At 42.2% G+C, this 15722-nt stretch overlaps 1 protein-coding gene across 1 annotated transcript in view; it reads left to right on the plus strand.

Moving 5' to 3' along the window:
• Window positions 1-3000: 3000 nt before the first annotated feature.
• The window catches only part of LOC124615896 (alkaline ceramidase), a 29704-nt gene continuing 16982 nt past the window's right edge, over window positions 3001-15722 (plus strand). Inside the window, exons 1-4 of the mRNA XM_047144070.1 lie at window positions 3001-3247; window positions 3339-3457; window positions 3575-3831; window positions 4822-4959. Coding sequence (XP_047000026.1) covers window positions 3365-3457; window positions 3575-3831; window positions 4822-4959 — 488 coding nt within the window. The 5' untranslated portion in view covers window positions 3001-3247; window positions 3339-3364. The remainder of the gene's footprint in view (window positions 3248-3338; window positions 3458-3574; window positions 3832-4821; window positions 4960-15722) is intronic.

Raw genomic sequence — 15722 nt, forward strand, 5'->3', positions numbered from 1 at the left:
CTTTCCTGATGAGGCAACAGTTTGTTGCGAAAGCTTGAATTTTGTGTGTGTGTTTGTGTGTCTGTCGACCTGCCAGCACTTTCATTTGGTAAGTCACATCATCTTTGTTTTTAGATATATATTTCCTACGTGGAATGTTTCCCTCTATTATAACCATATGATTAAGAGTTTGTCTTTTTTGACCAAATACACATCATTATCCAATTTCATTTGGGATCTGTGGAAGGTACATTAGCATATCTGTTCTTATTTCGTAAATATTTACTGTGTATTCTTGTCTTCTGACATGTTCCACATCCCAGAAGATCTCCTCACTATGGATAAATTGGAACGAAAAGTACATGTAATCTAATCTGTTCTAATCTAAACTAAATATAATATTAGAAACTAACCAGTCTTAAATACAATCTGTTAGCAAATTTGTCTATCTGGGAACTCTGATAACATCACTGTATGATATTAGTATGGAAATAAAGTGGCACATCTATCTAGCTAATAAACGCTATTATGGGTTGTCCAGAAGAACTAAGTGTCAGCTGTATAAAACTGCAATATGTCCAGTGTTAACCTGGACACAGACAACAGTGTGAAGAGCTAATAGGATGTTCTGAATGAAAGGTGTTACACAAAATCTATTGGGTTACTACCAAAGATGGAGAACATAATAGATGGTATAATTTTGAACTTTACAGATTATATAAAGAACTTGAAATCATAAAGTTTATTAAAATAAACTGCCTGAAACAGATTGGGCATGTTTTACATAAGGAACATGAGAATCTAACAAAAATAGCAGTGCTACAAAAACCAGTGGGTCAAAGAAGCAGGAGAAAACCAAGATTTTGACACTTGGTTGATGAACAAGAAGACTGAAAAATTACTGGCGTTAGAGGTTGGAGACACAATGCACTGGACAGGGACAAATGTCCTACAGCAGACCAAGCCCATTAAGGGCTATAAAGCTAGGAAGAGGAAGAATTTCCCTGCTCATTATACATTAACAGCAAATTTAAGGAAAATACAACTACAGAACACAGCTGACAGCAGCTTAGTAACTGGTATATGGAGATGCTTAGCTTACAGCAAGGTAAAGAGAACATGGGAAACTAATGCCTACGACAATTCTCAGTAAACAACAGTTATGAGCATGAATATTGATAGCATTTCACATCGTCTGAGATGTTACTTACAAATATACAGAAGCTCCACACACTTAGGGTGAAATCTAAACATATGGAATGTGATCTAGAAGACTTTCATGGTTAAAGAATAATTGCTGTGCTGAAATTTAGTCTGTCATGAAAACGAGGTGGAAAGAGAAAAACTTCACCCACTAAACACTAGCAGCAGACACATGTGCACTTCTGCAATGATAGCCCTTGACACTGCAGTACTATAGTTGAGCCAGTGCAAGATCATCCTTTACATCTAACAGTGCTCTTGCCAGCTTTCAACTGTGAGCCACCAACAGTTGCAGACAAAAACAGTAGCTGTCAACAGAGCTGTAACAATGCTGATGTGTTGCCATACAGCCGATTACAAAATCGCATCATTTGATTGGTTGAGGTGCGTCAGCGAAGCTGCTGCGCCCAGCCCACTGCAACAGTCGGGGATCAACTTAGGCTGACTTGAGTAATGCAGTGGCCAACACACAACATATGATAAGTCAGGAAGCCACAGCAACAGTTTTCAAGCCCAGTGTATGAAGAGGTCATTAAACTGAAGCTGGCTGACAAATAAATTTTTTGTCTCATTGCATTCCAGGCAATCTGCATTGATGGCATAGGAGGTGGGGTGGGGGCTAAGTGTGAATAATCAGTCCATCAACTGACTGTAGTACTTGTTATCTTTGGTACAAACTTTTATCTCTTTGTGTCTTCTTCTCCAATGTCATCAACAAGAATGTGTATCTTAGACAATGAATAATAAAATGACAATTCTGTACATTTAAATGATGTGCACCTCATTTTATGTGGTTACAGGTATTTCCCACAGACCCATAAATCTTGGTCTTATCTATTTCAACAAATTACCTGAAACTGCCAATAAATAAATTTAAAATAAGCATTTAAAAAAAAGGAAGAAAAGTAAAGGATTTCTCCCTGCTCACCATTTCTGTGAGTGTGTGACAAATGACCTACTGTGCATTTCTTACGCCAATGAACTACAAATAAGTAGTAGACTGTACTATATAATCTTGTATTATATATTATATAACCTTGTTTTGTCATTTAATTAATTTATTGCCCTTCTCATTGACCTAATACGTACTGCATTTATCTTGTAATTGAGCTATTATGTGATTATTTATTATTACTGCCATTTACTTAATTACGGTATCCAGTATATCTGCCTTGTGTCTTTTGCTTGTTATTATTGACAGTCTCTAAATATTTTGTTTGATGACAGGGATAGCATGTAAAAATACTAACAGGCAAATAAAGCATCTGGCAAAATAGCAAGTTTGCCTCTTAGGTGTTCTTTTTTTTTTTTTTTTTTTTTACAGTTCAGTTTGTCCTCGAGTTGTCTCAGATCCATGAAAATACGTTGCACAAAATCACCTGTTAAACTTCAGCAACTAGCTGAACAGTTAATTGATTTCAGTTATTTTTAACTGACATGCTGGTTGCTTATGGATAACAATTGGAAACAAAAATCGCTGCGACTAGCGTCTATAAGTACTACCGGGTGGGTAACCTTGAAGCAGTATGCCGTGACAAAAGATTGAAAAACATGTTTAAAATTGCAATTGCATTAACCAGTTCCCTTTTGATAAATGGATAAGAATGTTTATTGCTCACTGAACACGAAAAGTATACAGGTATTGATTAACATTCCATAGGAAGAAAGAAAAATTGTCATTTAACGGCCCGTCATTTGATTAATAATCCAGAGCAATTAATCTTCTACGATCTGAACTCACGAAATAATCTATATTAATGATACTTTCAACAAGACTATGAGTATATTCTGAAGCATGAATACGCAAATATTACGCTGATCGCCATACGGGTGTTGTGCGACCTTGAACATCAACTGACAACTGTAGCCCACGTGCTGTTGTGCAAAATGGCAACATCGCAATGTTTACAGTCAGCTGTTGCTGCGATAACATGCCAGGCTCGACACAAAGGAAAACGTCAAGGCGTGCAGAAGAGCGTCGACACACAGCCAGGCGATTTTTTACCTGGCAGGGTGTTGAAGGGTTAACCAGGTTCGAAGTAACTGCAGACTTTTTTGTTGTTGCGTAAGTATATGTCTGAAGGTACGGATACTTCATTCTTAAATGCTCTTGCTTTTATTGTGTAAGTGAATTCACACGATATTTATAATTACAGAAAAATACATTTTTGTCGACAAAATCATGTGGCAGCCACTGGAACCTGGTAGTTCTCCTGTTGACTGGTGTGAAGGAAATTACTTAATATCTCCTGTCATCGCCGAATTCGTTAATACAGTTAGTACCAGTAGTGTTTTCAAAACCTTGATTATATTTTAAATGCAGGCAGATGCTTTGTTCCTGCTATTGTTATGCATATTGGACACTTTGACATTATTTTATTTTTCTTTGCAGTTCAGTAACGTGCTGTTCTTTCTCCTGCCGCCACTTTTAATGCATTTATTCAGAGAGTATGCAAGATTTGTTAATCCAGGAATTAATGTCATTTGGGTATTACTGATCGTCGTTGGATTTAGTTCAGCGTATTTTCATGCTACACTTAGTCTCATTGGGCAGCTGCTGGATGAACTCGCAATTTTGTGGGTTTTCATGGCAGCATTTGCCATGTTCTTCCCAAGGAGGTTCTTTCCACATTTCTTTCAGAATGACAGGTAAAAATAACGTATTTTTGTTTCGTGATACTGGCTATTGATCCTTATTAAATCTGTTGTTGAAAATAATTGGGAGGATGACTTTTGGATGTTAAAATTTTATTAAAGGGATGTATTCGTCGCACAGGGATACTGTATTATAAAGTCATGACAGATTCTAAGGGTTACAATTTAATGAGAATTTTAATCCATGTCTGTAAATTCTGTAATATAGCTTAGTTTCATAGACCAAAAAAATCATTCCTTCCTTTCATTCTGCACCCATGACCACTGCACTACACTTCGCAGATGTACTGAACAGTTATTAATGAGATATATCAAGAGGTCAGAGATTGCCAATGATAAGCAAGAAAATATTATCTAATTTTGTGTTTTTCTGACAAATGTTGTGTGAATCTGACACATTACTATCAATTTATTGTAGAATTGCATGTTTGAGCAATTCCTATTAAACAACTACTGTAGAGCATGTCTCATTTGACACTACTCTCTTGTTAGCAGTTTGGAAAAAAGAATGTGAAAGTTATTTACTCTCAGCAAGCAGTCTTTAATAATCTTGGCCAAAAAAGTCCAGTTGTGTTACATTTGACTCTTTCTTTACTCACTCTCATCCAAAATAATATATAATTGTAGGTCAACATTGAGATATAATTAGTTCTGTATAGAGCTACCACTCTTCCATTTGATAGCCTTTCATTGTCAAAAATCTTTCATAGTTGCATTGAGATACCCTGCCACTCCAATTCTTACCCTAATTTATTCATTCCTCCCACTGAAAAGTTACTATGCTTAAATACATAATTTGGATCACCTGTTATAATGAATGAAAAACCATGTACCTTACCTAGAATTATCCACGATAGTATTGCACTGCTTAACAAGTTCCATTTCTCACTTAAGGTGTGATGAATGATAGTCTTAAATGCATAGAGAGTTGTACAGGTTAAATAAATAACTGTGAAATAACATGATGATTTGATTGAATTACAGGAAGCTATTTAGCTTGGCAGCAATAGTTATGACAATATTTGCCACAGGCCTGGCAATTCTACACCCAGCTGTAAATGCATTTGCACTAATGACACTTGGAATTCCTGCCTTTTTCTTGCTCATCCATGAATTGAAGAGGTAAGCAGATGACCATTAATGTAAATGTTTATATTTGCTTTCAGATCTTGCAACACACAGGTGTCATCACTCTTGTTTTGGCTTTACTCTGTTTTTCACAGGAAGACTTTGGCTTGGTATGAATCTGTAGTGAAACACTCTTTGCTTTCATACAGTGCCCATAGTACTACTGTTGGAACCACTTAAGTGCATTACCTATAATATCTGTGAGTTGGTTGCATAGGTTCTCCACATTAACTTCTTAAGAGAATAGAATGTTGATGCTCCATGTCACAGTTACTGTGCAGAAATATTCTCCTACACTTTTATCCAATTCCAATCAGTACTGGTGATATAACAGTGTTATGACAAAATAACCCTTCCAGTAAATTCACTGAATGAAAAAGACCAGTCCTTTATTTGGTGGAATATCTAAGATTTTACAATTAAATGTTTGTTGCCTGACTTGTTGCTCAAGATAATCACTCCTGTTCCTTTGATTCCTTAAAAGAAGTGAAAATAATATGTGGCCTATGACTGGATGTTGGGAATGGAGAGAAAGGAATCTGACGCTCTTTGTTGACTGTAATTTATGATGAAATTTTACTGTCCAACATTAGTGAATCAGGAGGGAGCTGCTTGTTGTGAGATCGTGCTGCTTCTGTAGGTGGTGACTGGTATGGGTCAGTATGTTATGTACCTTCCGCAGAAGTGCTTTCAGCCTCAAGACTGTTCATATACCAGTTACTGCTAGCAGCCACGATGATCGAGGCCTGTCACCACCAACACGTTTCAAACTCGTGGGCTTCTTGACTGTTGCGATGACCTCTCATAACTTTCTCTTGAAGCTAATGGCTACCTGGCTAGCAAGTGCGCTTCCTTGAACTATGTGTGTACACCGCATTAATTTGGTGCTCTGCCATTGTGGATTTATGATGCTGCATGTGATATTCGTGCTCCTTTAGTCATGCTGCTTCTGCCTCTCCCGTGTAAATTACTCTGCACTCTATCAGCAGATCTCATAAATTCCTGGCATGAGCACTAGTTTAGTGGTTGCTTTGTTCATGGCACAGAGCAGACAGAAAGGCAACTCTACATCAAGCTTCAGACAGTCAATAGGGGATAGTATGTGGTCACCAGTGAAGAGTTGTTGACTAGATCCATCTTCATGCCACTAACATAGGATTAATCATATTTTGTATGTCACTCTTTCTTCATTTTCTGCTTTTGATGCTTGTAAGAGTTCTTTGATTGACAACACAGCAATTTTGCAAAGTCTGTGTTGAAATATTATTAATGATTTCGTCTCAGAGGCAGAATCTATGTTACGGTGAGAGACTGATTTGTAATGTTACCCAAGGTCTAAATTAGGTTGGGAGGTGACAGTTTCATTGAGTGTTAACGAAGACAGTGAATTAGAAAGTGAAATCTCGGTTGAAATGACAGATTGATCTGTAGCATAGCCAGAAGTGTAGGTTAGGATGGAAACTGACATTTTCATTTTCCATTATTACTTGTTTATTTGCATCCAGTGTCCTGCAAGTATATACACTGATCATCCTGAACATTATGACCACCAACCTACTATTGATATAAACCTGTCCAGGCAATAGCAGTGCCACCTGTCCATGTGTAGAATGGGGAAGGCGCATGATCAATTTGAGTTTGGCTGAGGGCAGATTGTGCTGTGGTGAGTGTCTTCAACAGATGGCAAAACCAAGATGAAACCACATCCAGACATTGTGGGGTTTGGTGGCCACCCATCATTGCAGATGTCTGACGTTGTAAGCTGGGCAGGCTGGTAAAACAGGACAGGCAACGAACTATGGTGAACCTAACATCAGACTTTAATACTAGACAGCGTACAAGTGTGTCTAAATACACAGTTCATCAAACACTCCTAACGATGGACCTCCACAGTCGATGACTCTTGCATGTGCCAATGTTAACACCATAACATCGGCAACTACGAGTGAAATGAGCACATGATCATCAGCACTGGGTGGTGGTACAGTGCCAAAGCACTGCACGGTCTGATGAATCCCAATACTTTCTTCATCATGTCAATGGAAGAGCACGAATCTGTCATCTTGCAGGGAACAGCTCCTTGGCACCTGTACAACAGGATAGAGACAAGCTAACGGAGGCTCTGGGGAACATTCAGGGACCATCCACAGGTCCTGTGGAGCTTGTGCAAGACATTATGATGGCCAGTTAGTACCATACACTGGTTGCAGACCACGTACACCACGTCATGATGATCATGTTTCCTGATGACAGTGGTATTTTTCAACAAGATAATGCACCAAGCCACAAGGCCAGGAGTGTGATGGAGTGGTTCGAGGTAGTGAGTTCCAATTGATATGCTGGCCCCCCAACTCACCAGATTTGAGCCTGATCGAACACATCTCAGATGTGATTGAACATGGTGTCAGAACTGATCGCCTCCCTCCCCAGAATTCCAGAATTTATGGGAATTAAGTGACTTGCGTGTGAAGATGTGGTGCCAAATCCTTCCAGTGACCTACCAAGGCCTCATTGCTTTCATGTCATGATGCCTCATTGCTGTTGTCTGCCAAAGGTGGACATATTGGCTATTAGGTAGGTGGTCATAATGTTCTGGTTGATCAATGCATATCAATGACAGAAACACCAGTGTGTGTCAAAAGTAGAAAATGAAAACTTGGTGCAAATTATTAATTTTGTGTTTGTGTGTTTTTGCACCCACAGATGATTCTCCAAAAAAATAATTTGATAGCTCTCTAGTACATAGCATATTAAGGTTGTTGTTACATTGAATATTTAATACTCCTCATGTGATCAAAATGAAAACATCACTGGCTATATATACTGATCAGACAAAACATTATGGCTACTGCCTACTGTGATGCTGGATGCCGCCTGGTGGCATTGTGGGCACGTGATGTGGTAACATAAATATATAAGCAGAACAGACATGGACAGGGATCTCCTAGTGAAGATATGGACTGCATATGGGGAATTCCATTGAGATATGCAACTTTGACATAGGCCAGATTATTATTATGCAAAGTCTGTGAACGAGTATCTAGAAAATGGTGAAGCTAGTCAAATGTTCACATGCTACTGTTGTGAGCATTTACGGAAAGAGGTAGAAGAACAGTGAAACTACCACTAGGTGCTAAATGGCTAGAATCTTGGACTCTTCACAGAATATGGGGTTCGGAGGCTTGTCTGCTCTGTAAAGTAGGATAGATGGTGATCTGTGGCATCGCTGCCAAAAGAGTGCAGTTTATGGTGCAAGCACAAGTGTTTTGGAGCACACCGATCATTGTACATTGCTGAACATGGAGCTCAACAGCAGACCACCCCTATGTGTTCACATGTTGACCCAACGATATGGTCAGTTAAGATTGCAGTTGGCACGGGACTATTGGGATTCGACTGTTGATCAATCGAAATGAGTCAGCTCTTTGAGTAATCCACATTTTTGCTATGTTAGGTCACTGGTCACCTCCACAAACACAGTCATCTGAGGCGAATGGCATCTCAAAACATGCAGTGCTGTTATGTTATGGGAAACATTGTCCTGTGCTTGCAAGAGACCTGTGATAGTACGCGGAGACACACTGACAGCTGCGAACCACCTGCATCCCTTAATACTTGATATCTACCCCAATGGCGATGTTATCTTTCAGCAGTATAACTGTCAATGTCTCGGAGCCAGAGCTGTACTACAGTGGTTTGAGGAGCATTATAGTGAACTTACATTGATGTCTTGGTGACCAAATTTGCCTAATGTAAATCTTATGGAACTCATTTTTGTTGCTATGGGTTGCGATCACCGCATATGAAAATCAATGGCCCATTATTTACACAAATTACATGAACTGTGCATAGACCACATACCTCCACAAACCTACCAACAAACTCTTGGATCCCTGATACCCAGAATCAGTGATGTATTTCATTTCGAGGCTGCACAAACATGCTATTAAGCAGGTGGTCATTATGTTTTGCCTCATCAGTGTAAATCAGCTGTTCTACCATTATAACTTCCCGTAATCATCCACAAATCACGTTACCAATGTACCCTTTGATTTTAGTGTGTATGGCCTCTCATAAAGCTTTAGCCTTTTGCTGTTGTCCTTTGAAGTCATGATTTTGTTTATGCTTACATTGCTGTACCCATTAACTCTTAAAGTAGTTCACAGCTTGTGCAGTTCAAGCTTTGCATTTCACACATTCAGTGACTCCTCTTAACTCAGTACGGAATTATTCTGCTGTAGGTAGTGGTGGGATGTAGCATGTAGATAACTACTGATGCTTTTGGGCTTCTTGTGCACAGTGTATCCAGGTGTACCATCTAGTGGTGTCCACTTCAGTGTCAAGAAATGGCAACACATCTTTCTTCTCTATTTCCACTGTAAAGTGAATGTTTTGGCGCTGTTTATAGGGATACCGGTGGAACTGACAAAGTTCTCTTTCCACATGCAGGCAGATTACAAAGGTATTCAAAACATACTGAAGCAAGCATTTTGATTTCAGTAGTCTGCAATGAAGTACAGATTCCTCAGATGTTTCCATGAAGATGTCCACTGTTAATGGTGAAAGAGAAATCCATTGTTATGCTGTGTATCTGCACATAAAAATTGCCTCTTCACTTGTTAAAGTGGACATTAAGCAATGTTGCACAAGACCACCTAAGTTGGGACAGGTCACTCTCCTAAAATGTTGTTCTCTCTCCCACTAGTACAAATGTGAAGAATGTTATCACAACAAAAATGATCATGAGGTCTTTGGGCGAGAGGTACTGTCACTAGTAAGTGTGATGAAGTGAGCGAATCATTTGCACATGATAGTATATTTCCCACCAGGTGCCATGGCTCTCTTGTTATGTGTTAGTCCAGTTAACTACCACTCTTGGTGGTCAGGCCTTTCAAGACACTTTTTTTTTCGTTTTTTGCTTGGAGTCCTCAGTCTTATGACTGGTTTGAAGTGACCCACCATGAATTCCTCTCATGTGTCAACCTCTTAACCTCAGAGTAGCACTTTATTCCTTTCTCTCTCTGCTCCTACAGTTTTTACCCTCTACAGCTCCCTCTAGCACATGGAATTATTCCTTGATGTCTTAAAACAAGTCCTATCATTCTGTCGCTTCTCCTTGTCGTAATTTTCGATATGTTTCTTCGTTCACCGATCCTGTGCAGATTGTCACCATTCTTTATTTTATCAGTCCACTTAATTTTCAACATCCTTTCATACCACCACATCCCAAATACCTTGATTCTCTTCTCTGTTGGTTTTTTCATAATCCATGATTGCCCACATCTCGTGGTCATGCGGTAGCGTTCTCGCTTCCCATGCCCGGGTTCCCGGGTTCGAGTCCCGGCGGGGTCAGGGATTTTCTCTGCCTCGTGATGGCTGGGTGTTGTGTGCTGTCCTTAGGTTAGTTAGGTTTAAGTAGTTCTAAGTTCTAGGGGACTTATGACCACAGCAGTTGAGTCCCATAGTGCTCAGAGCCATTTGAACCATTAATCCATGATTCACTATCATGGTGCTCCAATTGTACATTCCCAGCAATTTCTTCCACCTTTTAAGCGCAATTTTTGATACTAGAAGACTTATCTTGGCCAGAGAAGGAGCTTTGCCTGTGCTGATCTGCTTTTTATTTCGTCCTTGCTTTGTTCAAAATGGGTAATTTTGCATCTGTTGTTGTTGTTGTTGTTGTTGTTGTGGTCTTCAGTCCAGAGACTGGTTTGCTGCAGCTCTCCATGCTACTCTATCTTCTTCTCCCAGTACCTACTGCAGCCTACATCCTTCTGAATCTGTTTAGTGTATTCATCCATTGGTCTCCCTCTACAATTTTTACGCTCCATGCTGCCCTCCAATACTAAATTGGTGATCCCTTGATGCCTCAGAATATGCCCTACCAACCGATCCCTTTTTCTAGTAAAGTTGTGCCACAAATTTCTCTTCTCTCCAATTCTATTCAATACCTCCTCATAAGTGATGTGATCTACCCATCTAATCTTCAGCATTCTTCTGTAGCACCACATTTCGAAAGCTTCTATTCTCTTCTTGCCTAAACTGTTTATCGACCATGTTTCACTTCCATACATGGCTACACTCCATACAAATACTTTCAGAAACGACTTCCTGACACTTAAATCTATACTCGATGTTAACAAATTTCTCTTCTTCAGATACACTTTCCTTGCCATTGCCAGTCTACATTTTAGATCCTCTCTACTTTAACCATCATCATTTATTTTGCTCCCCAAATAACAAAACTCATTTGCTACTTTTAAGTGTCTCATTTCCTGGTCTAATACCCTCAGCATCGCCCGATTTAATCTGACTACATTCCATTATCCTCATTTTGCTTTTGTTGATGTTCATCTTATATCCTCCTTTCAAGACACTGTTCATTCCGTTCAGCTGCTCTTCCAGGTCCTTTGCTGTCTCCGACAGAATTACAATGTCATTGGCGAACCTCAAAGTTTTCATTTCTTCTCCATGGATTTTAATTCCTATTCCAGATTTTTCTCGGTCCCTTATTGCTTGCTCAATATACAGATTGAACAACATCGGGCTTAGGCTACAACCCTGTCTCACTCCTTTCCCAACCACTGCTTCCCTTTCATGCCCCTCGACTCTTATAACTGCCATCTTGTTTCTGTACAAATTGTAAATAGCCTTTCGCTCCCTGTATTTTACCCCTGCCACCTTCACAATTTGAAAGAGAGTATTCCAGTCAACATTGTCAAAAGCTTTCTCTAAGTCTACAAATGCTAGAAATGTAGGTTTGCCTCTCCTTAATCTATTTTCTAAGATAAGTCGTAGGGTCAGTATTGCCTCACGTGATCAAACATTTCTACGGAATCCAAACTGATTTTCCTTGAAGTCGGCTTCTACCAGTTTTTCCATTCGTCTATAAAGAATTCGTGTTAGTATTTTGCAGCTGTGGCTTATTAAACTGATAGTTCAGTAATTTTCACATCTGTCAACACCTGCTTTCTTTGGGATTGGAATTGTTATATTCTTCTTGCAGTCTGAGGGTATTTTCTCCTGTCCCATACATCTTACTCACCAGATGGTACAGTTTCGTCAGGGCCGCCTCTCCCAAGGCTGTCAGTAGTTCTAATGGAATGTTGTCTACTCCCGTGGCCTTGTTCTGACTTAGGCCTTTCAGTGCTCTGTCAAACTCTTCGCACAGTATGATATCTCCCATTTCATCTTCATCTACATCCTCTTCCGTTTCCATAATATTGTCCTCAAGAACATCGCCCTTGTATAGACCCTCTATATACTCCTTCCACCTTTCTGCTTTCCTTCTTTGCTTAGAACTGGGTTTCCATCTGAGCTCTTGATATTCATACAAATGGTTCTCTTTTCTCCAAAGGTCTCTTTAATTTTTCTATAGGCAGTATCTATCTTACCCCTAGTGATATATGCCTCTACATCTTTACATTTGCCCCCAGGGGCTCAGCATTCATTTGCTGAGTACGGGCTTGGCGGCCCCAGGGTCCTGAGCTGGGGACTGGTCAGCGCCGCCAGTCTCCTGTCACCGTAACCCCCGGACGTGCTTCAGCGACCACCGTATGGCGCGGCGGTGGAATGTTGTGTGCTGCGGGAATGGTAATCTTGGCTTGACCGTCTGGATTGCGAGGAAGGACAACCTCTATAAAAACCCCTCAATCTTCCGGTGTGCTCCGCGCCTATGAGATGTATGGCTGTTGGGGTGAAACAGTCGCAAGCGGGCAACCTCTGGGGCACCTGCCGCACCCCGGTTGTATAAGGCTTACTCAGGCACGCGGGGCTCTGTCTGAGCGGACCTTTAGTTCCCTAGCTGCTCGTGGGACCGTAATGGACCCTTCGACCTCTACATTTCCCCCTACCAGTGGCTTGGGTGGGCCACTGGTAGGAAAATACACCCCATCGAAGAAGCGACTTCATGCTGCAAGTCCTCCAGTGCCTGATGTTGATTGAAATTTATCAGACTGTCGTAACAGAGCACATGCTGATAATCAGAATGTGTTTTTGATTATTAAACGGAAGGAGGGTAGCTTTGAGAGGGTTTCTCCCTTTTACATCCACAAGGGTCTTGAGGGAATTGCAGGAACACTTAAATCTGTGAAGCGACTGTGCAATGGGACTCTGTTAGTTGAGACTTCTAGTTCCCGTCAAGTCGCTTCTCTTCGGAAAGCAACCTGTCTCGGAGCGTATGCTATCGAGACCGAGCTCCACTCCACTCTGAACTATAGTAAGGGTGTTGTGACATGTAGGGACTTGGTGGATGTCCCCACAGATGAGTTAAAATCTGAATGGCCTGATGACGGTATTGTTGATGTGCAGCATATTATGAAATGAGTCGATGGGGACCTAGTCAAATCCGACTCGTTTATTCTCACGTTCAGTTGCCCGAGACTCCCAGAGCATGTTAAAGCGGGGTTCTTACGTTTGCCAGTAAGGCCATATTTCCCCAACCCAATGCGCTGTTTTAAATGTCAGCGCTTTGGGCATACTACGTTGGGGTGCAATGGGATAGCCACTTGTGGTAAATGTGGTCAGCCTGCCCATGAAGGAGCCGATTGTTCATTGCCTGTGAAGTGCGTGAATTGCTCTGGGAGTCACCCTGTCTGGAGCCGGGTCTGCCCCATCTATCTCGAAGAACGGAAGATACAGGAGATTAAAACATCTAAGCGCATCCCCTATGGTGAGGCCAAGAAGCTCTTTAAGGCCATGCAATCTCCTGTGTTTACAACATCTTTCGCTTCCGCTCTGAAGAAACCGGTACAAATGGCCACTGTTGCTACGCAAACGGTGGTTGCTAGTGTTAGCACTAATACCTGCGTTTGCCAGTGCACTTGTGCTGCTGTGGTTGTTTTGCAACCTGTGGCTCTCCCTGCTACGTCGGACAAGGCTGTGGTTGCTGACATTGGGGTACTTCCTGCCTCTCCCCCTATGGCGCCTTCTGCCCAGGCGAGTAAAGCTTCACCTGTTGACAAGGTTCTGCATTCTAAGCCCTCCAAGACAAAGACGCCGAAGGTGAAGGTTTTGCCATCTGAGGAGACTAGTCAGGGTCGGTCCGATGACAAGGCCATCGTACTGTCTGACATCTCCCGTGGGTCGTCATCGGAGCTGATGGACATTGATGTCGACCGGGGGCGATCTTCTCGCCCCAGGAATAAATCTCTGGCGAGTGCGGGCTCTCCTCTGAAGCACAGAGGAAGGGTGAAAGTTCAGCCACCCTAATCACTGGCTCCCATATTACAGTGGAACCTGAATGGGTTCAGGACGCATGTGGCCGAATTACAACTCCTTGTACGAGTGTGCCCTTTGTGCTTATGTCTCCAAGAGACACATTTTCAAGCCACTAATGCTCCTTCTTTACGGGGCTATACCGTATATCAAAAAGATGATCTGACGGGGCAAAGGGCAAAGGGTGGTGTTGCGGTTTTTGTCCGTGACATGCACCCCTCATCTGAGCTCCCTCTCGTTACAGACTTGCAAGCAGTTGCAGTTGACCTTCTTGTGGGTCGGAGGCTCACAGTCTGTTCAGTTTACTTACCACCTCAGGATGTGATAGACTCTGAGGCTCTCACAGACCTTATTAGCCAACTCCCCCGCCCATTTCTTCTTTTGGGGGACTTCAATGCTCATAATGTCTTATGGGGCTCTCCGACTACTTGCCCCAGGGGTTGCATTCTGGAAAGCCTCCTGCTGTCTGAAGAACTGTGCATCCTCAACTCTGGTGCTCTCACTCATTTCTGTACTGCTTCCGGGTCGTCATCGGCTCGCGGATTCTGCTCTGTGGGAGGTTGTTGCTGACCTCCATTCTAGTGACCACTTCCCCCTTTGGATTCGCCTCCTGGATGAGGCTGTGGCATTATCAGTGCCGCCTCAGTGGCACCTCTGCAGAGCTGACTGGACACTTTTCAGCCAACTGGCTGTTTTGGAACGCTGTGCCAGCGTCCACGAATGGGTAGACCATGTTACAGCCGTGATCTCCCATGCTGCTGAATTGTCCATTCCACGGTCATCTGGTCATCCCAAGAGGCGTCCTGTCCCTTGGTGGACCACTGAGTGCTGCTCCGCCATCCGAGCCTGCCGTGCAGCTCTGCGCTGCTTCAAGTGCCGTCCCTCAGCTGACAATCTTGTGGCCTTTCGGGTGGCAAGGGCCAAAGCGCGGCGAGTGATTAAAGAGAGCAAACGACGGTCATGGCAATTGTTCTTGAACTCCATCTCCTGCTCCACTAATTCTACGAACGTTTGGGAAGCCATCAGGAGGATTTCCGGGAAACGCAGCCAACTACCTGTCATGCCATTGCTGCATCAGGGATGTCTCCTCACGGCGCCGAGAGACATTGCCCAGACACTGGCAATGCATTTTGCAGAAGCTACCGCCACTATTAACTGTGATCCAGATTTCTGCCGCTACCGAACTGCCATCGAGAGGGGTCACTTGGACTTCCGGTCTCCAAATTCTGAACCCTACAACTGCCCCTTCACAATGTGGGAACTGGATTCGGCGCTGTCTGTGGCTCATGATACTGCGCCTGGTCATGATCAAATCCGGTACAGCATGCTGCAGCACTTGTTGCTGCCATCCAAGGAAGTTCTCCTGAATTGTTTTAATATGATATGGTTATCCGGCACATACCCTGACTCGTGGAGGGAGGCGATTTTGATTCCTCTCCTCAAACCGGGGAAGGACCGAACGCATCCCAGCAGTTATCAAAGTATTGCTTTGACGAGCTGTGTCGGGAAGACGTTGGAACGCATGGTCAACCGTCGCCTGG

The sequence above is a fragment of the Schistocerca americana genome, chromosome 5 (assembly GCF_021461395.2).
Source record: "Schistocerca americana isolate TAMUIC-IGC-003095 chromosome 5, iqSchAmer2.1, whole genome shotgun sequence".
Taxonomy (NCBI): Eukaryota; Metazoa; Arthropoda; class Insecta; order Orthoptera; family Acrididae; genus Schistocerca; species Schistocerca americana.